At 39.0% G+C, this 22,789-nt stretch overlaps 2 protein-coding genes across 7 annotated transcripts in view; both read left to right on the top strand.

Annotated features, from left to right (window-relative positions):
- The window catches only part of LOC109431043 (serum response factor homolog A), a 783,489-nt gene that overhangs the window by 370,346 nt on the left and 390,354 nt on the right, over nt 1–22,789 (top strand). The gene's annotated exons all lie outside the window — the stretch shown is intronic.
- Nucleotides 206–21,918, top strand: LOC134283942 (uncharacterized). 3 transcript variants are annotated; one of them, XM_062842446.1, is made up of 4 exons: nt 209–327; nt 550–600; nt 15,831–15,997; nt 16,055–21,918. In XM_062842446.1, the coding sequence occupies exons 1-4, from the start codon at nt 315–317 to the stop codon at nt 16,286–16,288; spliced, it is 465 nt and encodes a 154-aa protein (XP_062698430.1). In that variant the 5' UTR covers nt 209–314; the 3' UTR covers nt 16,289–21,918. The 3 variants fall into 3 exon arrangements, with proteins under 3 accessions (XP_062698429.1, XP_062698430.1, XP_062698431.1); XM_062842447.1 differs by having other exon boundaries at nt 232–327; nt 553–600; XM_062842445.1 differs by having other exon boundaries at nt 206–600.

Raw genomic sequence — 22,789 nt, 5'->3', positions numbered from 1 at the left:
TAGGTTCCTACCCATATGCTGGTGGCAAAAAAGCACACCCCTCAAAGGATAATTTCGTCTGGCTAGTTGTAACTTGACGGAAAGCGACAGCCGCGCATGATTACACCGGCGGATAGAGGCGGAACGTCACACATCCTTTATTCACCCCGTGCGTCCACCCTCCTGCGGGGGAAAGTGGTAGTCCTTTCACTTTAGCGGAAACCATCCACTGGATTCAGTCTAGCGTGGGTGATCGAATTGAACGGACTTGGATTGGGTTCCGGAACAGTCGCGGGCTGGAGTCAATCCCTAGGAAAGAACATTAAATCAAAATCATGTCAAGCAACGGTAACTGTTCGGGTTCGTTGTTGGTGTAGCACGTTTAGTACCGCCTCTAATGAATGTGATTTGTTTGTTGGATTAGCCAACGAACAAGCATTTCGAATAAAACAAATCTGACGTTGTGATCAGGCTGAGGATTATTCTAACGTTGCTTTTCGTTGACTCGTGTGCTTCTCCGTCGGTGACACGAAACGATGGGATGTGGCCCTTCCAATTCGGCGGTGGCAGCAGTGCCCGCGGACGGTGATGGAACTTCGAATGGAACGAAAAATTCATATCGTAAGTGAATGGGTGAAATGCGTGTATCAGAATAGTTTTGAATTTGTTAGTAGATTCCGTTTCAACCAGGACTTTTCATCGATTTGGCACACTTTGGTTGTTTGCTGAAATGGGACTTTCACGATAAACCAACAGATTAAGATAGTTGATGGTGGTGAATTGGCTAACTTAGGGTATTCAACCAATAGTTAACTCCTTGCTCAAATCTGATTCTACCGGTTAACTTCCACTGGTCTACATGTTCCTAGACAGTTTAAAGAGATGGAATTACGGTGGAATGCATTAAGGCGAAACTGGAAGCATTTCCTCATTTTTTTGGTTTTTGGTTTTTTATTAAATAACGAAGCAATATTTTCAAAATCGGTTTTCGTGCACATGTAGAGTATAGATCAGGGTATCTTCTGATTTTTTTTACGCGGTAGAAAATGTTTTTCGTTTTTGCAGAAACCATTTTTGAACAAAATTTCACTAAAAATGGTTTTTGACCAAAAAAGGACCCGTCTTGCCCAAATGGTCCAACACCCATATTCGATTTTTGAGCCAAATTTGTAAATTCTAACACATCTGAGGGACTACTACATATTATATAAATTACTACATACTACATCTATATATAAAAAACCCTAATTAATCCACCTAGTGGTGATGATGCCTTTCTCGTGCTTTAAAATATCCTTTCAACAAAACTCAAGCGACGTGTTGATGACATTGACATAAATACAAAATGGAAACTGCTTGCTAAATCTACTCAATATGGATACATTTTATATTAGCATAACATCCAATATTCAGAAAATATAAGACAACGATCCAAAACTCAAACCAAACAAGTGTCATGAAGCCGCAAAATTTTGAAACGTCATTTTAGATTTTCCGGTCATCATTTTATGACTCCAGATATCTACCCCAACTAAACTAAGCGCCATCTTGAACATTGAGACACCATATTGGATGTTCTGGTATTCATTTTTGGATTCTGCACCTAAAATTACATAAAATATTCACCGAATTGAATTTTGGCATATCGTTTATGGTTTTCTGGTTACCAGTTTTGGACGAAGACCGGCATTCTTCCCCATTCAAACTATAGTCATATTGCAGACCTTGGAACGATGGTACGATTTGATGAGATCGCTTTAGATTTGTCTATATTTTGTTCTCTTTCATATATGAAAACTTAGGCCTATTCGTCACTGTTGTTCATACCTAACGTTTATCACGATTTAATTTTTCACATGAACGTTGGTTCTGCTACACAACAGCTTGTCTGTAATGTGATCTAAGGCTATTTTCTTGCTAACCGTTCATTAGATTATCAAAAAATCTGCGATTTGATGTGTCGTATGTATGGGTTTAGTTCATTTTTATATTTGGTAATTTCCGGTGGTATACCCGGATCTGATTCCATGACACTACCGGTTGTCCCAATTATGGTCTGAGATTATTTAATTGCTAAATCTTCACCTTCACCTAATCACCGCGATTTGATTTATCATATGTATGGGTTTGATTCACTTTTACTTTTAATCACTTTCGAAGCCACAGCTGAACCCGCAAAACTACCGGGAATCTGTGGTCTGACCCTATTTTTCCATCAGGTTGTCGATAAGTCGTGATCAGTCTTGTTAAAGATCAGTCATTTGAACCTTTTCGTCGATATTCGGCCTCCTTTGTCTCCGACATTCGCAACACAAGCAATCAAACTGTTCGAAACAAAAATGTCAAACGAATGCACTTCACGACGATAGCGGCTTCAGGAGACGGTTCGGCTTCTGTTATTCCAGTCTTCTTCCATAACAAGAGCTATATTGCCCATCTATGATTCGCATTCAATGCAACATGCAAGAATAAACTAATATTAACATTCATAATCGGAATTGGCTGAAAATCTATGCGTAAAGCTAGAATTAGACAAATGTCATCGTGTCAGATGACATTAATTTGGCCCTTTCTTATGTTTATTGATCTTCGTTCTACTGCTCGTGTTATGTGTAAGAGGTAACGGTAGCGCACGAATGTAACAAAGCAAGCTGACACACGACTGCGGTAGCGAAATAAAGGTAGTAAAAAGTGTCGAATGTCGTCAAGACTGGTCTTGATTTGATGTACCGCATCCACGGGTTTGGTTGAATTTTACATTTTACTACCCGGATCTGATTCCGGGTAACTACCGGCTGAACCAAATATGGTTTGACACTATTGTCTTGTTAACTGTTCATCGGTTAACGAAAAACGTTGCAAATTGAAGGTGTCACATGCAGGGTTTGACAATTTCGTCGGTACTCTCAGAACCAATTCCGGAACACTACCAATTGTCTCTAGTGTGATCTAAGGCTATTTTCTGGCTAACTGTTCATCAGGTTATCGCAAAAGCCACGATGTGTCACATGCCTGGATTTGGTTTAATTTTATATTTGGCCTCTTCCGGCCACTCAAAACCGATTCCGAAACACTTGCTGGCCTGGTTGCATTGGGTAATCTAAAAAGCCGCTATTTGATGTGACGCATGCACGGGTTTGTTTCTCTTTCAGATTTGACCACTTCGGCGGGAACCCCGGAACCGGTTCTGGAACACTACCGGTTCAGATATGGTCTGAGATGATTTTCCTGCTCATTGTCCATCGGGTCATCGAAAATGCCGTGGTTTGATGTGTCGCATGTATGGGTTTGGTTCAATTGTATACTTGGCCACTTCCAGCGGGACGCCTAGAACCGGTTCCGGAACACTACCGGTTCAGATATGGTCTGAGACTATTTTCCTGCTCACCGCTCATCAGGTTATCGAAAATGCCGTGGTTGGATGTGTCGCATGCATGGGTTTGGTTTACTTGTATATTTGGCCACTTCCAGCGGGATGCCTAGAACCGGTTCCGGAACACTACCGGTTCAGATATGGTCTGGGAATGTTTTCCTGTTCATTGTCCATCAGGTCATCGAAAATGCCGTGGTTTGACGTGTCGCATACATGGGTTTGGTGCAATTGTGTGTTTTGCCACTTCCAGTGGAACGCCTAGAACCGGTTCCGGAACACTACCGGTTCAGATATAGTTTGAGATGATTTTCCTGCTCATTGTCCATCGGGTCATCGAAAATGCCGTGGTTTGATGTGTCGCATGCATGGGTTTGGTTCAATTGTATATTTGGCCACTTCCGGCGGGACACCCGGAAACGGTTCCGGAACACTACCGGTTCAGATATGGTCTTGGACTATTTTTCTGCTGACCGCTCATCAGGTTATCGAAAATGCTATGGTTTGATGTGTCGCATGCATAGGTTTGATGCGTTTTCATTTCTGGTCCCTTCCTGGGGTACCGTTCCGGAACACCTAAATGGCCATAACTCCGGAACGGCTGGACCGATCCGAACCATTTTCAATAGGAAACAATGGGACCAGATTCCCCGCCGAATGAACCATCGGTCGTTAAAATCGGTTGAGGTTTACTGCCAAAAAGTGATGTGAGTTTATTTGTACACACACACACACACATACACACATACATACACACATACATACACACATACAGACATCATCTCAATTCGTCGAGCTGAGTTGATTGGTATATGTGACTCGACACTCCGAGCCTTCTATCAAAAAGTCATTTTTGGAGTGAACATATAGCCTTTCCAGTACACTTAGTGTACGAGAAAGGCAAAAATGAGTTGGAAGTTTCTTTGAGGCAACAAAACTAAAGAACGAATGAACCGATCAGCTTGACTCTTGCACGGTTCGGTTCGTATTTGTGTTGGCTGTGTTTATATGTATAAAAAGTTACGAAAATCAACTAGAAAAGTAAGAAAATTGATAAAGTACTGATTTTCATGAGCTGGGAAGAAAATCAACACGATCGAAATGAAACCAATCTAGAGTGCGGTGACGTTATGAGCTCAATAGTTGTCAAACCACCACAGCTAGGCAAGACAACGTTTGCCGGGACAGCTAAAACTATATAAATTTAGAGGATACAAACCTTCATCAATTTAACATGATTGGATCCCATCAACCCGAAATTCGACTCCGGGATATCCTCTATAGGAACACAAGAGGCTGTTTTTAAATGATGATTTTATGAGAAATGGTATTTTTTGCCTTTCTCGTACACTAAGTGTACTGGAAAGGCTATATGACTCCAAAAATGACTTTTTGATAGAAGGCCCGGAGAGTCAAGTCACATATACCAATCAACTCAGCTCGACGAATTGATGTGATGCCTGTGTGTGTATGTGTGTATGTGTGTGTACAAATAAACTCACATCACTTTTTGGCAGTAAACCTCAACCGATTTTAACCCTCTAATACCCAATCCCGCCTTTAGACGGGGTATAGTTTGAGCATTTTTGTAATTTTTGTTTCGTGAAAAATCATTTTTTTTATATTTTTGGCTGATATTCAGGACTGTTCTGTATATCTCAAAATGGTTTTTGGTGTATTTTAAAGCGTATTTACATTTTTGAAAAATCATTGAAAAATTGATGTTTTAGTTACCTTTTAGAAGTCATTGTTTATTTTGTATTGAATCGCTACAATTAACATATTTTTAATTTTTCCCAAATCATTCTATCCTTGTTTAATAGTTTAAGGGAATCGAATGCACTCTAAAATTATATTCCATAAAATTACACGGAAAATAAAATTTTATGTGAAAAAAATTTAAAATAATAATATTTCAACAATAATCATAAAATGTCAAAATGTTTTCATCTCAAAAAAACCGTTCCCCAAATTGGCTTCCAGGAAAAATATAAAAGTGTGGGGATGTTCAAAAATAAAAATTAGAAAAATCAAAAACTGAAATTCACGAAATCGAGAATTAAAAAGAATCATCTTCCAAAACATGTTTAAATCGATTTTAGATGACGAAAAATGATATTTAGATCAAAATCAAAAATTTGGGTATTAGAGGGTTAATGACCATCGGTTCATTCGACGCGGAATCTGGTCTCATTGATTCCTATTGAAAATGGTTCGAATCGGTCCAGCCGTTCCGGAGTTATGGACATTTAGGTGTTCCGGACCGGTACCCCAGGCGGAGGCCACATATGAAAACGCTACAAAGCAATCCATGCGATACATCAAATTACGGCATTTTCAATAACTTGATGAATGGTATCCATGAAAATAGTCTCAGACCATATCTGAACCGGTAGTGTCCCGGAACCGGTTTCGGGTGTCCCGCCGGAAGTGGTCAAACATAAAAGTGAACTAAACCCATGCATGCGACATATCAAACCGCGGCTTTTTCGATAACCTGATCAACAGTAAGCAGGAAAACTTTCACAGATCATATTGGAACCAGTAGTGTTTCGGAACCGGTTCCAGATGTCCCGCTGGAGGTGGCCAAGTATTAAAGTTAACCAAACCCATGCATGCGACATATCAAATTGCGGCTTTTTCGATAACGTTATGAACAGTAAGCAGGAAAATATTCTCAGAACATATCTGAATCGGTAGTGATCCGGAACCGGTTCCGGGTGTCCCGCCGGAAATGACCAAATATGAAAGTGAAGCAAACCCGTGCATGCGACACATCAAATCTGTTTTTTTCGATAACCTGATGAACGTTTAGCAAGAAAATAGGAGACAACATCAGAATCTACCGGTACTGTTCCGGAATCCATTCCGGGTGCCCCGCCGAAAGTTAGCAAATATAAAAATGAACCAAACCCATGCATGCGACACATCAAATCGCGGCTGTTTAGGTATCTTGATTTAGCTAAGGATAGTTTCCGAAAATAGTCTCTGGCCATATTTAAGACTACCGGTAGTGTTCCGGAACAAGTTTCGAGTATTATAAAAAACCATGGAACGTCGTTTTCAAATTAAAAAAAAAATTTTTTTTTTATTTATAGTGCACTTTTCGTTTTTTCAAAATTTTCTATGTAAGGTGCCCGAGTGTTTAGCACTCTTAGTCTAAAAAAATGAGATTAGTTTCCAAGGGCTTCCGGCCGTTTGACCGAACGCCATTTCACCCAATGTCGTTTGGCCGAACGCCATTTGACCGAATGCCATCTGGCCGAATCATGATCAAAAGAATTCAGAGGAAGTTTTTAACATTCTTACATCATATTGGCATGATCATCAAAAGTGTTTCCTGTTTTGATATTCCTGGATTAGTTGACGTTGAAATTGCCGATATTTTGTCAAGGATTTTTTTCTTTTAATCATAAGCTGTTCTTTTGAGATATACTGAGACGGGAAACAAAGTCATAGTTATTTAAGTTCATCATTCATTTTTCTGCCAAACGGCATTCGGCCAAGTGGAATTCGGCCAAATGACTCGGAACCGTTTCCAAGTTTCAGGTTTTAGGTATACTCTCACATATTCTAAAAGAAAACAAAAACATACCAGTTTCACAAAGTCTTTGAAAATATAATTGTAATTTTAAGTTTCTGCAGACCTTAAAATCTACTATGAAATGAAAAATCGAATTGCCAATGCTATACATATTTACAGCGAGTGGGTGAACATCAGGTAGAGTTCTTAGAATTATAGTACTGCTGGATAGTCAGATGAATCCTCTTGACATTTTTAGTCATAACCTTCATACACACTTATTTTATTTTTGGTTTTATTGAAATCCCTTGAGGGGGTCAGAAGCAAAAGGGTTTAAGTGACAAAAACCCACTTTCGAGTAAATGAGGTTTAAAGTTTGTCACCAATTTTTCATTCCATACAAAATGTGTGGAGCTTCAAAATGAACCCACTTTTCTCCGATTTATTGTAATTTTTCTAACCATCGTAAAAACAATCTTAAAAAAGTTCCTAAAAGATTGAAATTTGAAGAGTTTGTTGATATGCTCAACTCAATATCGACAAAATGGTCCCTTTGAAGCTGGACCCCTCATTTTTCAGTTATTCTGATTTCCGTAAAATTAAACATTATCGATATTCAACAAAAGCTTAGCTTCACTTAAGTTCGGTAAAGGTAAGGTATCTTGTCGAAATTTGGTAAATGTTTGCTTAATATTGGTATTTCTATTTTTTTTTATATATTTAAACTGCTGAACTTGGCGTGTAAAGCTAACTAAAAATGTAAACTGCAATTGTCAACTTGAGCTAGTTTTTTTTTTCATAATACAAGTGAAATCTAAAATTTTACCCTAATCTTAAACCATCTGATTGCAAACTCATAGTTTCAGAATCGATTTCAGAGCGCAGACAATAGTTTCAATATTCAATACACTCCAGACATATAATACAAAATTTTGAATGGAACTGACGAGAAGCCGAATTTCTTGAAATAACTCTGCCGATTCTCCAAGGGAGTATTTGTTAATTAGAAAATGGCTAGCAATATCATTTGGCATAAGTTAATTAAGACATTTATTAGAGTATCACCCAAGCTTTTGCGACCCAACAAAAATTAGCCCCGATCCATAGTTTGAGAAACGCTGCTCTAGATAGTTACCCTTCTTTGATTCATAAGCTGTTCTTTCGATAAGCAAAGAACAGTTTATGATTTAAAGAAGAGGAAATCCCTGTTTGTAGGCCAAATGATCATTAGCTTGAAACGATTAGAAAACAGCCCTCGGAAAAAATATTTTACAGAGAAGTTTGCAGATTGTTCACCAAACAGAACATCCTATTATTAAAAGAAGGAAACCATCACTCAATCATGTAAGAGTGTAATTTAAAAGAACATCATATAATCGAAAGAAGTACAAACTTATATGCATCCCAACTAACAATGGTAGTTGAATAACAGCTTATTCAATCAAAATTTCAAACATTAAGAATATGAATGGTTTATTCTTCTATTGTACAGTAACAATGTTTGTTGTGCAGTTAGTAGTTCGAACGCCAACAAAATATGCAGCAGTGCAACTCGAAAGAACAGCCTTTGAAGAGAAGAAGGGAAAATCTCCGAAGGATAGATAATAGTTCTGCCACCAAACAACACAGTGATACTATGTCTGTAAAAAAAACTCTACACCCTTACCCCGAATGCCATGGCCCGATTGCCATCATAACCTCGAATAGTACATTATTCCAAAAGCCATTTCCCCAAATGGGTCATCACCCCGATAGATCAGTATAATAGTTTCCTAAAGGAAATAGGTAGAAAGATGGATTCACGGGTCTCCTATGGAGTTAGTAGTTCGTCCGCAATAAACTATATAACATTTCAACTCCAACCCGAAAAAGTAGCCTCTTATGAAAAGAAGGAATAAATTCTATGGAGAAATTACCAGTTTAGTCAGTATCAGCCGACCAACTCATCAACAGTTCACGGGTGGACAATGTAAATTCGAAAGAACAGCCTATTTTGAAAAGAAGGCAAATCTTAGAAGAAGTGGATAATACTTGCGGTATGGCTGTCAGTTTGTGATCGTGTATATAAGTAGCTCAAAGCCTGTGTTAAAAAAATATGATAGCTTGATAATGAAAAAGTCATTACATTCAGATGTTCTTCAGTTATGCTAAGAACATTCCATAATTCTTAATGACAATTAAGCATTCATCCTCATGACTTTCGCCCTGAATATTTTTTGGCCGAATGGCTGGACGGTTTTTTTTTCATTCTCATTCATCAAAAAGCCAGCCAGTTGACAAGGTGTGGAGCAAGTATTCCGTAACAAATGAATTATGATGAAAATAACAGTCAACATTTGAAAGAAGGGAACATTTCAGATTGAAATACTTATGGTCTTCATAGCAATAACTATAATTTCGAAAGAACAGCCATAACTTGAGAAGGAGAATTCTAAATAAAAATTTATAGCTATATTAACAGCATTTTACAGCTCCAAAGAACAGCCAATGATAAAAAGAAGGGAAAATTTATTATTTAAATATGATTTGTGATCAGCGCCAACAGCAAATGTTCAAGCAAATTTTCAAAGGACACATTAAGGAAATTGTTTGAACCTGAAACATCTCCCTTCGTCATAGTTTTCTTAAATGCATTGCATTTGCTTCTTACGTTTTCACAAACCATTCTTGTTCATGAAAGACAACGTTGTTACAGATTACCCCAAGGGTTGTCCTTTTCTAACTGATTAAGTTTCATCAACTTTTAATAAGTTATCCACAGTGAGCATTTTTTTTTGGGCGACCTCCTGATTGATTCGGATTGGCGTTTGGGCTAATTGGATGGAGTCGTAAAAGAACAGAATATTAACAAAAATCCTTTGATTAAAAAAGGATTGTGACCGCCAGTCAAGGTTGCAACCATTCATTTGCGAAAATTTACATTCATTTGCTATTATCTCAGCTCAGAAGCATGCTATCGAAAAACAATGTATGGATGAATTTAACCTTGTAGTTTTATCTGAAAGTTTGCCGAATAACATTGGGGTCGCACACGCATACCAAAGTCGTGAGCGAGCTGTGAAGGTAACTTTCCACAGCGTGAATGAAATTTACATTCACCGCGTGGAGAGTTGCCTTCACAGCTCGCTCACGACTTTGGTATACGTTTTCGACCCCAATGTTATTCGGCAAACTTTCAGATAAAACTACAAGGTTAAATTCATCCATACATTGTTTTTCGATAGCATGCTTCTGAACTGAGATAATAGCAAATGAATGTAAATCTTTGCAAATGAATGGTCGCAACCTTGCCGCCAGTTAGTCCTGTACCAGAGTGCTTGATGATCACTCAGTCTGATGATTATTAGGTCTAACCAAAGCCTGCTATACACACTCAGATTCAATTTCGTTGTTAGGTAATTATTTTGCTGGAAAAGTTCGGTAATGCGAAAAAACAACCGTTTTCCGGTAAAAATGCATCATTATACAGAAGTTCGGTAATATTATTATCGATTAGTTTGTAATTTGATTCATGGACAGCATCATCTGTCAAATAATTTACAGTACGTACAGTAAAATCGAACAATTACCGTATACCGTAAGAAATACTACCGAAAAGCTTGTAAATCTCATCTTACTTTACCGAAGTTCCGTAAAGCTGCCAGCAACATTTCGAAATGTCAAACTGCTGGAAGTTGAAGTTTTCATTTTGGTTTTATAGTTTAAAATTAGTGTTATCTAAAAACCTTCTAGTCAAAAAAATCTCATCGATTTGTGATAATATTAAGCGGAGCGTTCGATTTGCTGACATTTGAGTGAGTGTTTATTTATGTAATTAATCTGCCATCCCTCAATTAAATAATCAACATTTTGTTCCAGCTATTGCATAGGTGTTTGCGAGGTAAAACGGAGTGAAAATTCGCTTCGCGTTCATCCCCAACTCCGGGACAAAATTAGTGACATCGACGAAATTTGCTCACAAAGTCATCAGAATACCTAAAAAATGTTGTGAATAAACACATTTAAACCCTCAAGCCTACATCTTTTTTTTTGACAAGTACCGAAAAAACTGTGAAATATCATAAAGTAAACATTGAATTACCGAAATCCTACGGTAATTGTAAAACGCAGATTACCGGAGAAATTCGGTAATTTTTGACAGCATTCCAAAATTTAGTTTACCGGACATTCGGTACCGGTTTCGATTACCGAACGGATTACCGAACGTTCAGCTGTTGAGAATTCGGTAAAAAATTGATGATCAAGTACACATTTTTTTCGGGTAAATGTCGCATTCGGGTTGTTGACGCCGAGAATAGATTTGACCGAACTCGGGCCTGCGGGTAATGACGGGGTCGAAGAAAATAATAGTGTCGTGCACAACGTAAATAGTTCATAATGTCCATGTCCTTTATTTCTTTGATGTACTATACTATACACTCTTTACAATATATACACAAAAGACAACTTGCACTTATTACCGGTCGGTAGGTGAACCGAAAAAGTGCGCGGGCGCGCGCGGGGCTCTGTGCGAATGCGCTTGACGACCTATTCGTTTCGGCTATCAACTATGGAACTGATGAGCTCACCCCAAGCAGCACCTGCAACATCATCCAGAATGTAACTTTCTATGCTTTGGTCTAAATGAGTTGCACTAGAAGCGCACGAAACTTCCATCTTGTCAGTTCCCAAGCAACACGACTTGTTTCAAAGCCAGTACCAGCAACATCAGCGTAATTTGATCACTGTTCTAATTAAGGACAACACAACACAATTGCTTCTTCTTTGGAACGCAAAAAGCGCAAATTTTAAATCGTTATGCAACATGAGCCAGGGGGAATGATAAAAAAATCAAAAAAATATATTCAGACTCGAACCATGGACACCAGGAGTATTAACCACTCACCTTACATACTGCACCAGAAGCTCTGTGAAAGATTTGCTGCTCAATGCACCATAAAAGCTACTGAAGTTACGCGTTACTTCATTGTACCGTCTTTGCCACAAGTTGGAAAGCTGTCAACCCAAGCAGCACCTGCAACATCATCCAAAATGTGGTTTTCTATGCTTTGGTCTAAAAGAGTTGCAATAAAAGCGCACGCAACTTTCATCTTGTCAGTTGAGTTGCATTTAAACTCCAAATATCGTTAAGTTGCAGCTTTGTTTCATGGGAATTACAAATAACATCGTATTTAACATCGATTTATGGAGGCGGAGCTTACATATTCCTCAAAAGTGGCAATACAGTCAGCTTGCATTAAATGTGTTATGTAACACACATGAAACATCTTACTCTGGTTTGTTTGTTCTGATTAGGTTCCAAATGTGTTGCGGAAAACTTGCGCGTCTTTTCATTTTGACAGCTTTTCAACTTGTGGCAAAGACGGTACAATGAAGTAACGCGTAACTTCAGTAGCTTTCATGGTGCATTGAGCTGCAAATCTTTCACAGAGCTTCTGGTGTAGTATGTAAGGTGAGTGGTTAATACTCCTGGTGTCCATGGTTTCGAGTCGGAATATATTTGTTTCATTTTTTTATCATTCCCCCTGGCTCATGTTGCATAACGATTTAAAATTTGTGCTTTTTGCGTTCCAAAGAAGAAGCAATTGTGTTGTGTTGTCCTTAATTAGAACAGTGAATAAATTATGCTGATGTTGGTGGTACTGGCTTTGAAACAAGTCGTGTTGCTTGGGAAAATGAAAAGACGCGCAAGTTTTCCGCAACACATTTGGAACCTAATCAGAACAAACAAACCAGAGTAAGATGTTTCATGTGTGTTACATAACACATTTAATGCAAGCTGACTGTATTGCCACTTGTGAGGAATATGTAAGCTCCGCCTCCATAAATCGATGTTAAATACGATGTTATTTGTAATTCCCATGAAACAAAGCTGCAACTTAACGATATTCGGAGTTTAAATGCAACTCAACTGACAAGATGAAAGTGGCGTGCGCTTTTTGGCAACTCTTTTAGACCAAAGCATAGAAAACCACATTTTGGATGATGTTGCAGGTGCTGCTTGGGTTGAGTTGCATTTCAACTCCGAAATTCGTAAAGTTGAGGCTTTGTTTCATAGAAATCACAAATTACCACGTGTTTGACATCGATTCGTGGAGGCGGAGCTTACTTGTTGCTCACAAAAGATAATACAGTCAGCTTACATTAAATGTGTTATGTAACATGAATGAAACATCTAACTCTGGTTTGTTTGTTCAGATTAGGTTCCAAATTCGTTACAGAAAACTTGAGCGTTTTTTCATTTTAACAGTTCTCCAACTTATGACAAAGAAGGTGCAATAAAGTAACAAGTAATTTCAGTAGCTTTTATGATGCGTTGAGCATCGATTCTCTCACACACGCTAAGAAAAAGTTACTCTAAAATGAGTAAGATTCACACAAAACTGAGCTAAACTGGAACAGCTCAAAAAAATGAGTAAATTGCATTTCCAGCGATAGCGCTGGCCCAAGTGCAAAAATCCAACTGGTTTAAGCCGTATAATATTCGTCACATCAGCAAGAATATTATACAACTTAAACTGATGAGATTTTCGCACTTGGGCCAGCGCTAGCGCTGGAAAAAAAAATTACTCAATTTTGAGTTGTCCCACTTTAGCTCAGTTTTGTGTGAATTTTCTGACCGTGCAGAGCTCTTGGTGTAGTATGTAAGGTGAGTACATAATACTCCTGGTGTCCATGGTTCGAATCTGGACAAAATCATTTTCCATTTTTTTATCATTCCTCTTCGTTTATGTTGCATAAGAATTTAGAATCTGCGCTTTTTGGGTTTCAAAGAAGAAGCAATTGTGTTCTGTCGTCCGTAATACGGACAGTGAATAAATCGCAATAAGGTTGCTGTTACTGGCTTAGCTTGGGACAGCTAGTAGTTGGTGTTGTAGATGCGGAAAGGGGCACTACTTTATCCCGTATATCTGTACTGGATACGGCAGGCTAGATGTAGTTTATTCTTAACAATGCCATCTCCCTTGCATCTGCAGCAAAAAAGTGTGGTATCGGTTGAAAACAAGCGATTATTGTTTCAGCTGACTGCCTGCAATCAGCTGGCTGATCACAGAAATCGCTACTGAGCAGTAGATAAAAGCATGCAGTGGACGTCTGCACAGTGAGGCGACTGATAATTGACAGTGGTCAAACTAGTATCTTGGGAACATAGTTCACGTTTGGCGTGAACACGGGTATTTGTCGCATTCGGGTAAATGGTTTTCGGGTAAATGTTATAGAACCGTTGCAAGAATGCAGGACAACAGCCCTACAAAGCTGGTGTTTGAAACTGATCCGGTTGGCACAAGAAGGCGTGGAGCGCAGAGAGCACGATGGGCGGACCAGGTGGAGCGTGACCTGGCGAGCATTGGGCGCGACCGAGGATGGAGAGCGGCAGCTACAAACCGAGTATTGTGGCGTACTTTTGTTGATAATGTCTTGTCTTAAATGAGATGTTGAACAAATAAATGTATGTATGTAAGCATTTTATCAAAGCCATTATTGAATTGACTTAAAACTTATTGATGGCACATAGTTTGACGTTATGTTCAACATATAAGCAGAGCTGAATAATATCAGATTTCTCAGTTGACTGCTTGAGCACCTTCACTAACACTGGAGGCTGATCAATATCAAGACGCTACTAAAAAGCTAAGATATATTTTTTTACACATTCACAGATCACTTTGCGGTCTTTGATAAAGTTTTATCTGCACATTTTAGGTTATATTTTATAGACCGTTGAAAACAAGACATAGTGAGTATAGAGAGACGTCTGTTTGTATGTGGGTTTAATTTGTCAAAATTGTGTTATCTAACACATATTTATCGCTTGCATTGATTTTATTTACATTTGTAGTTCCGGATAAGCACCAAACTCTGGTTGTGCAACCCTACCGACAGTCTCTATTGTGGTATGGGCCTATTTTCTAGGTAACCGTTTCTTAGGTTATTAAAAAAGCCGTGATGTGATGTGTCGCATGGTACATTTTGTTACTTTCCGGAACAGGTTCCGGAGCACCACGGGGTCTCCCAAATATAGTTTATTTCATTGCTAAAATCATTAGGTTACCCAAAAAACCACGATTTGATTTATCTTATGCATGGGTATAGATCACTTTTACATTTGACCACTTCCAGTTGGACACCCAGAACTGGTTTCGGGACACTACCGGTTGTCTAAAATATGGTCTGAGGCTATGTTCTTATGAATCAATCATCGTGTTATCAAAATAGGGACTCCAGTTGCCCTAGTGGTTAAGGCTATGGATCGCCAATCCGGAAACGGCGGGTTCGATTCCCTTTCCGATCGGGAAAATTTTCTCGAATCCCTGGGCATAGTGTATCATTGTACTTGCCGCACAATATACAAATTCATGCAATGGCAGGCAAAGAAAACCTTTAAATTAGTATGTAACTGTGAAAGTGCTCCAAAGAACACTATGTTTTGAAATCCACCTCTGAGATATAAGTGATTATCTGCGTCCGGATTCTAAATGGACAATGCCTTACTGACTAAACAGACGCGTTGCCATACGTAGGAATCAAGTTAAAGTTGTAAGCCAACTGATAATATGTTTTGTTTTTGTCTGTTATACAGGCCTAACATACTCATTTGCTTAGGGTGTCCATTATGCCCCTAATCCCCCTATACTATAAGAAGACTCGAAGATGTAGTGACTAACCTGAATTCAAGTTCAGCTCGAAATTCTGAGGTTATCTATTCCACAGACCGCACTTCTTTCGGATGAATTAGATGTCCATCAACACAACGCATCTATTGTATATGTAAAGCCTAGGCGAGAACGCATTGTTTTCAGTGTGTTGGAAGTCCCTTCAAGTATGTCGAATTTGATTATTACACAGATTCAAAATATTCGGCAAAAACGTGAGCGATAAAAATTGTTTAAGTGTTACGTCAATACTAACCAAAACTCCTTGTTTATATATTATCGTTTTTTTACTTACCACACTCAGCTCCCTCAGAAGCATTCGAGATCCCTTTGGATGACGAGAATCCGGACAGCCTCATCAAAAAACATCCACCGCTGAGGCTGAAACGTTTAGAAGAGCATTCAACCACTCCGCCCAGCATCGAAGATTTGGAAGGAAAGTTGGCCACAGCGGAGGTCCGACGTCAACAGGTGCGGTATATGATTTTTATAATCACATTATGCTTACATTCGAATACCTTCTTGTAGTTCCTAGCGAGTCGCGTGCAGAAGACTACCACAATTGATAAGACAGATAACGATGAAAACGGTGACATCAATGCCATCAGAGAAGAAGACGAACCAGAAGCGAGCGATGCTAAGGAAGAAGATGTCAAAGAGGTTGAATCGAATGAAGCAGATGTGATCAAAGTGGAAGAACAAGAAGGTGAACAGGAAAACACAAAATGTGATACACAAGAGGAGGAACAAAAGGAAAGCTAATTATCAATGAAGAATGGATATGCTGAATAAAACGAATGCTCTTTTTATTAAACATACATTTATTAATCTTTTCACTTTCATTATATACTTTTAATTGTTTATATATAGATCATTTGAACCTAGTTTTTTTCACTTTTCATATTAATCAATAATAATCATAATATTTTGGCATACCCGTATAATACTTTTAAAAAATAAACATTTTCCACATTGTATCATATTTTTATTCTTTTTTCTAACTCTGTGTACACTTTTGCTATGCTCTCAATTTTCACAAAAAATCCTTAATGCTTTCCTTTGTTTCGTCCTCACGGGCTGCTGCCGTTGCTTGTACAGTACTTTCCCCCACTGCACTGTACGGTTCGACTTGTTTACCACATTTATTTATATTCATATAGGAAAAATCTCTCGTACGAAAGGAAAAAAGATTCGTTCACAAATACTGTAATGATAATCTCAATTCACTTTTGTTTTTTTTTTCTTTTGTTTAGGATACCGGCTGAGCTGGCTTGTTAGGCTTATTCCGTTCTCGTTCACTTTTGGGCTTCCAGCTTGTTCTTTTCCTACATGTGTTCATTCACTTTTGGGTTCATCCGCCCAGATTTGCTCTGTAATTCCAATTCCGTTTAGGTTAGGAGTGTATCTGGGAGTGTGCGAACGAACGGTCGATCGTTTGCTAGTGTTCCTATCAAAATGACACGAGAGCGAAGGGTAACAACCATATAAATGCATCACCGTTTATCATAGTGCTCTGGAATGATTCTACTATACGGTTGATTGGTGGTAACCCTCTAGCATACCATCCATCCAAAGGAAATTCCTATCGGTGTGGTATGCGATTTTCCAACTGTAAAAAAGTCAGAGCTGATTTGTTATTTGGGAATATCTGATACCTATAAACATCCATCTAAATATATTCGCTGGTGAGTGAGTATTCTATTCATGCATGCGTGAGTGGAGGAGATGTGGGGTTTGCGTGAGTGAGACATTGAGGATTGTTATATGTTCTGATGAACGACGATGGATTCGGAACTAACAACTGCTGACAGTATTCAACCCTATAAGTAAATGTTCGATCGGTGCAAACGCTATAAGCGCAACGATTTTCAACTGAAAGTGTACTTAGTTCACCAATCCTGTTCAACGAAATAGATTGAAGTTGCTCGAAGTTGGTGCATCCTGTTCTTATCCTTTTGTTCCTAAAACAGGAATAATTTTGAAGCCAAAAGAGATCGCACGGCGCTTTTTGAAAGCACTTTACATGCCCTCTGCAGCAAGTGACAACTCTTTGACGTCTGTCATCTAGTGTAGTTATTGGACAACAGTCGGTAACTGTAACGGAAACATGTTGCACCTATCGAACATCTACTGTACAGTTGTTCTTTGTTGCTAGAATCTGCGCGATCGAAGTCTGTCAAAGCAGGTGGTCTATTATCGATTTATTTTTGACTTATGTTATACACGTGTTTGTTACCTACAATTCGAGTTGAAATGTTTGATTCTTCTTTTGAATATTTATTGGTTCTACTAGGTGGAGTTACAGGAGCTTTTATGCTTAGATTTGTTCCTTTCGATTGAATGACATTTTATTTGTCTGTTAGTCGTTGATAAAAATCTGTTGAATGTGAAGTAAGTGAGTTGTTCTATGTTTTGGGTTTGGCAATTGCGGTAACACACGTATTCAGAACAAAGTGTTATTAACCTTCACATACCCGACCCCCGATAACACATTTTCAAAATGCTGGCATTTCGTCAATTTTCTCCTGATTTTTTTTGGAGTCGCCCTGAATCGATCATAAATTAGTTCAAGTTTATTATACCCAAGTGGTCATGTAATATCCGGAACCATTCCGGATATATTCCGGATTGTACTAGGGTCAGGGGGAGGGGGAGAGGTATGTTTTGCCAAGTGACTAAAAGGGATTATTTCGTGTATTGTTGTGTTTGAGAGGCCCCCGCGGAACCTGTTTCAGGTAATCCGGAGCGGCCATATCAGTTGCTACATACTTCAGTCATTTTTTTCTGCCACATTCTCTTAAAAACATGAAGTTCGAGACGTCGCACGGCGTGTTTTAGTTGCTAACCAGAAATGTCCCCGATTTCTCCCCCGTGGAACCTATGCTAGATGTTCCGAGGTGGCCATATTAGTTGTTACAGACTTCAGGGTATCGTTTCTGACTCAGTCATTCGAAATCATGAAGCTTGATATGTCGCACGAAATGTTTTGGATGAAAACCAGAAGTGTCCCCAATGAAGCCCCCGCGGAACCTGTCATGGTGATCCGGATGGGTCAACTTATTCAAATCTGATTATCACAGTTCTGTTTTATTGTTCGCAATAAAAATTCCGCTGAAAATCGATGGTTTAGACACAATAACACAAGGAATAATCATTTTTAGCCATTTCGGCACCCTACCTGACCCCAGTACAATCCGGAATAACTCCGTAATGGTTCCGGATATTGCATGGAAACTTGGGTGTAATGAACTTGCACCAATTTATGATCGATCAAGGGCAACTTCAAAAAAGTTGGATGAAAATTGACGAAATGCCAGCATTTTGAAAATGAAATGTTGGGGGTCGGGTACGTGAAGGTTAACAACAAAAAAATAGAATAGGTCCTGCTCTTGGGCATTTGAGTACACTGTAGTCAAGGTAGTTTTTAGGAAGTCCCCAGAAAGCCCAATAAAAAAGGGGTCCAAAGGCTTCAGGGGCGTTTGAAGTGGTTCTTCAAAGAGATTTTGTGAGCCATTCAAGAGCGTTTTGACAGGTTTCGTTAGCGTTTCAATAGTATTGCGGGGTGTCAGAGACGTTTCAAGGGGCTTCAAGGGTTATTGAGGAGGTCTCAGCAACCTTCAAAGGCCGTTACAAGGGATTTCAGGGGCGATTAAAGGCATTTTAGAGGCATTTCAGAGAATTTCTGCAAGATTCAGTAAACGGTTTAGGGGCGTTCTATAGAATTTCAGGGACGCTACAAGGGGGTCTCAGAACCCTTTCAAAGGCGTTCGAAAGAGTTTCAGGAGCATTTCATAATGGTGACGTGGCTTTCAAGAGCGTTTCAATGGATTTGCAGAAGCTTGAGGGGCGTATCAAGGAGTTTAAAAGCATTCAAGAGTATTTCAAAGTGATTACGGGAATTTTAGGATCATTTCAATAATATGAAGCCCCAATTCACTCAGAAACGCTCCTGGGAACTCAAGGTACCCCCTGAAATCCTCTGGGATTACCTAAAAAGCCTTTATAAGACAACCTGAGACCCCCTGAAACACTCCCAAGCAGAGATGATTATGAAACGTTTTTATGCTTACCGTTCACTGTTCCCCCTGAAACATTTCTAAGACCCCCAGAAATACTCCTGAGACCGCTGGACACGCTGCTGGTACCCCTGAAACGTTTAATAAACTCCTTTGGATCCCTTAAAACGCGACCCCTTGAAATTCCCTGAAAGCCCCTGGGACCACCACTAATGCCCCTGAGACCCCCTGAGATTCCTTGAAACGCTGATTTTTTGCCATATTTGAGGGGGTACAACCAATTTTTCATCCCATACAAAATATATGGAGTTTCGAAATCGATACTATTTTCTCAGATTTATTGTAATTTGTCTAAGCCTGAAGGCTTGAAATCTGCAGATTATTTTGGTATGCTCAGCTCAAAATCGACAAAATGGTCCCTTACACCCCTTTGCAACATTTTTTTAGTTGAATGTAAGACCCCATGAAACGGTCCTGAGACCTCTAGATACCCCCTGAACCTCTTTAGGATAACCTTGAATGCCCCTGAGACTCCATAGAGCCCTCATAAGACCCCCTGGGAATCCTTTACATGCCTCTTAGACTCTCTCAAATGCTCTTGATATCCCTTAAACTCTCTGGGCCTCTGAAACTCTCTGCCGCATACTGAAAAGTCCCTGAGACCCCCTAAACGCCCATGCCCATGGAGGGCGTTGAGACCCCCTGGAGTTCCGGATATCTCCTGAGATGCCCCTGAGACCCTCTTGTACATCTGCCATGGAACCCTCATGGGAACTCCTGGTACCCCCTTGAAACTCTCTAGGACCCTTGAATCTCCCTGGGAATCCTGAAAAGCCATTGAGATCCCCTGAACGCCTCAGAGACCCCTTAAAACGCCCCTAAGATTCCTTGAAATGCCACTGGGCCACTTCTGAGACCTCCAGGTGTCACTGATACACCCACCCTTAGTTACCCCTGAGACCCCCAAAAATAAATAGTTTTAAAAAATCCCCCTTGAAGCGCTCCTGTGACCCCCTGGAGTCCCCTGGAGACCCATGAAAACCACTGGAACCCCTTAGAAAGCCTCCGTGCACAACGTGCTGTCAAGGTAAAATCAGTCCTGATTACTCGAGGTCTTCAAATTTCCGCGCCTTTTTGCCTGAAGGTCTTTCAACAAATTTCGAAAAAAAAAATCCGTGCTGATTTTTTCAACAATTCTTGGAATACTGAAGAAGTCTCTGAAGATAGAATCCCAGGAGCAATTTGAGAGAAAATCACTGGAGCAATTTCTCAATAAATTTCTGAAGAAACTCCCGAAAGAATTTCTAAAGCAGGAATTACTGACGGAATCTGAAGAAAATTCCCGAATTAAGCAAATGAAAGTTTTTGGAGAAATGTATGGACAAATATTTGAAGAACCCCCTTGGGAAACCCGCAGTGGATTACCAAACAGAACATTTTTGGGATATTTTTGGAGGAATTCCTTGAGAAATCCCAAAATAAAATTCGTGTTCAACTTTTTTTATTCTTGAAGAAACCCAAAGAATTTCTGAGAAAATGTTAACAGAAATACCCAGCGGATTTCTCGAAGTAATTTCTGTATGAGTTTCTGCAGGAATTTCTGAAAAAAAAAATCAGATAGCACCACTGACTGGGGTGATTTCCTTCATCCTTGGAGGATTGCCTGTCGGAATCATTCTCAAAGAATTCTGGGAAGATTTTCTTAGACTTCCTTAAGGCATCCTTGAAGCAAATGCTGAAAAAGACATTTCTTCAAGGAATATCTGAAGAAGTCTCTGAAGGAATGTCTAAAAGAGTCTCTGGATGAATTCCTAAAGGAGCCACAGAGGATTTTCTGAATTTTGGAAAGGAATCCGTGAATGATTTTCTTCAAGATACATTGGACGAATCTTGGAAGAATTCATGAAAGGTTCTATGAAAGGTAATGTTTAAACGCATTTTGGGAAAAATCTCCAGATCAACTCCTGAAGCAATCCTGAAAATAAAGCTTTTTTTTTATTTCTGAAAGGATCCTTGGAGTATTTTTGAGAAATTTTTTTGGAAGATTTCTTGTGGGTTGTGTTATACTTTTTTGGAGAAATCAAGATATTTCTAAAAGGACCTAGAAATATCTAAAAAAATAGCATGGATGCATTTGGAAAATTTGATAAAAATCCGTGAAAGATAGTTTAACCCAGAATCGGTCGCGCTGTGTACTGAGTGTGGTACACAACGTGAGCGTGGTGTCACTAAGGATGGCCGAAGATACGACTGTAGAAGCGTTAAACGAATTTCTAGAAGGATTTTCTGGAGAAATTCATGCAACAATTTCCGAAGCAATCTATGAAAAACTGACCATAGAATTTTTTGGAGAAATTGATTATGGATTTTCGGAAATCTAAAGAAATTCCAAGAAGATTTTGTGCAAAGAAATCACTGGCTGAATTTCTTAAAGACTCTGTAGGCTTTTTTTTAAAGAAATCTCTGTAACAAAATCTGTAGGAACTCTACGATAAATTTCATGAGAAGACCCCAAAGAGTTTTAAAATATCCCAGAATACGTGAAAGATTTTTTACATGAAGCCTAGGATGAATTTTGGAAGTATGTGGGGGTTTCTGAAGTAATTTCTTGAAAATTTCTATAGAAACACCTAGAGAAGTTTTTGAGTAAATCACTGGAGAAATTTTCCAAATTGATCTCAGAAAGATTTTTAAAAATAATCCCTATAAAAATTTCTAATACAATCCCTTGAAAAAATGTTGATATAGGTTCTAAAATTTCAATAACAATCCCTGGGAGAAGGTCTGAAGCAAACTCTGAAGATTTTTTTGAAAGAATTCTACGAAGATTTGAATCTGTGCAGGCATTTTTAAGATTTTCTTTTTAAATGGATTTTTGTGAACTTCATGAAGAATTTCTAAACGAATCTCCGAAGGATTTTCCAAAGAAATCCTTGGAGAAGTGTCTGAAAAAAATTCTACAGGAATTTCTGGCTAAATTTCCAAAAAAAAAATCAGTTTGATGCATGTTTGATTTTCTAAGATTCTATGTGAAATGTCTGGCATAATACCTTGTGGATTTTTTTAAGGAATCCCTGGAGGAAATTCTATTGTTATTCCTGAAGAAATATTGTGGAGCCTCGTAGCCGTGCGGTTAGGGTCACCAAGCTTCTAATCGCACCATGCTGTGGGGTGAGGGTTCGATTCCCGCTCCGGGCGATGAAACTTTTCGTGAGAACAGTTTTTTCTCCGTATCCACTGGTGCATG

This window comes from Aedes albopictus, chromosome 3, assembly GCF_035046485.1.
Source record: "Aedes albopictus strain Foshan chromosome 3, AalbF5, whole genome shotgun sequence".
In the NCBI taxonomy this organism is placed as follows: domain Eukaryota; kingdom Metazoa; phylum Arthropoda; class Insecta; order Diptera; family Culicidae; genus Aedes; species Aedes albopictus.
Note: the sequence above shows the minus strand (reverse complement) of the source record. Positions and strands in the feature narration are given on the sequence as shown.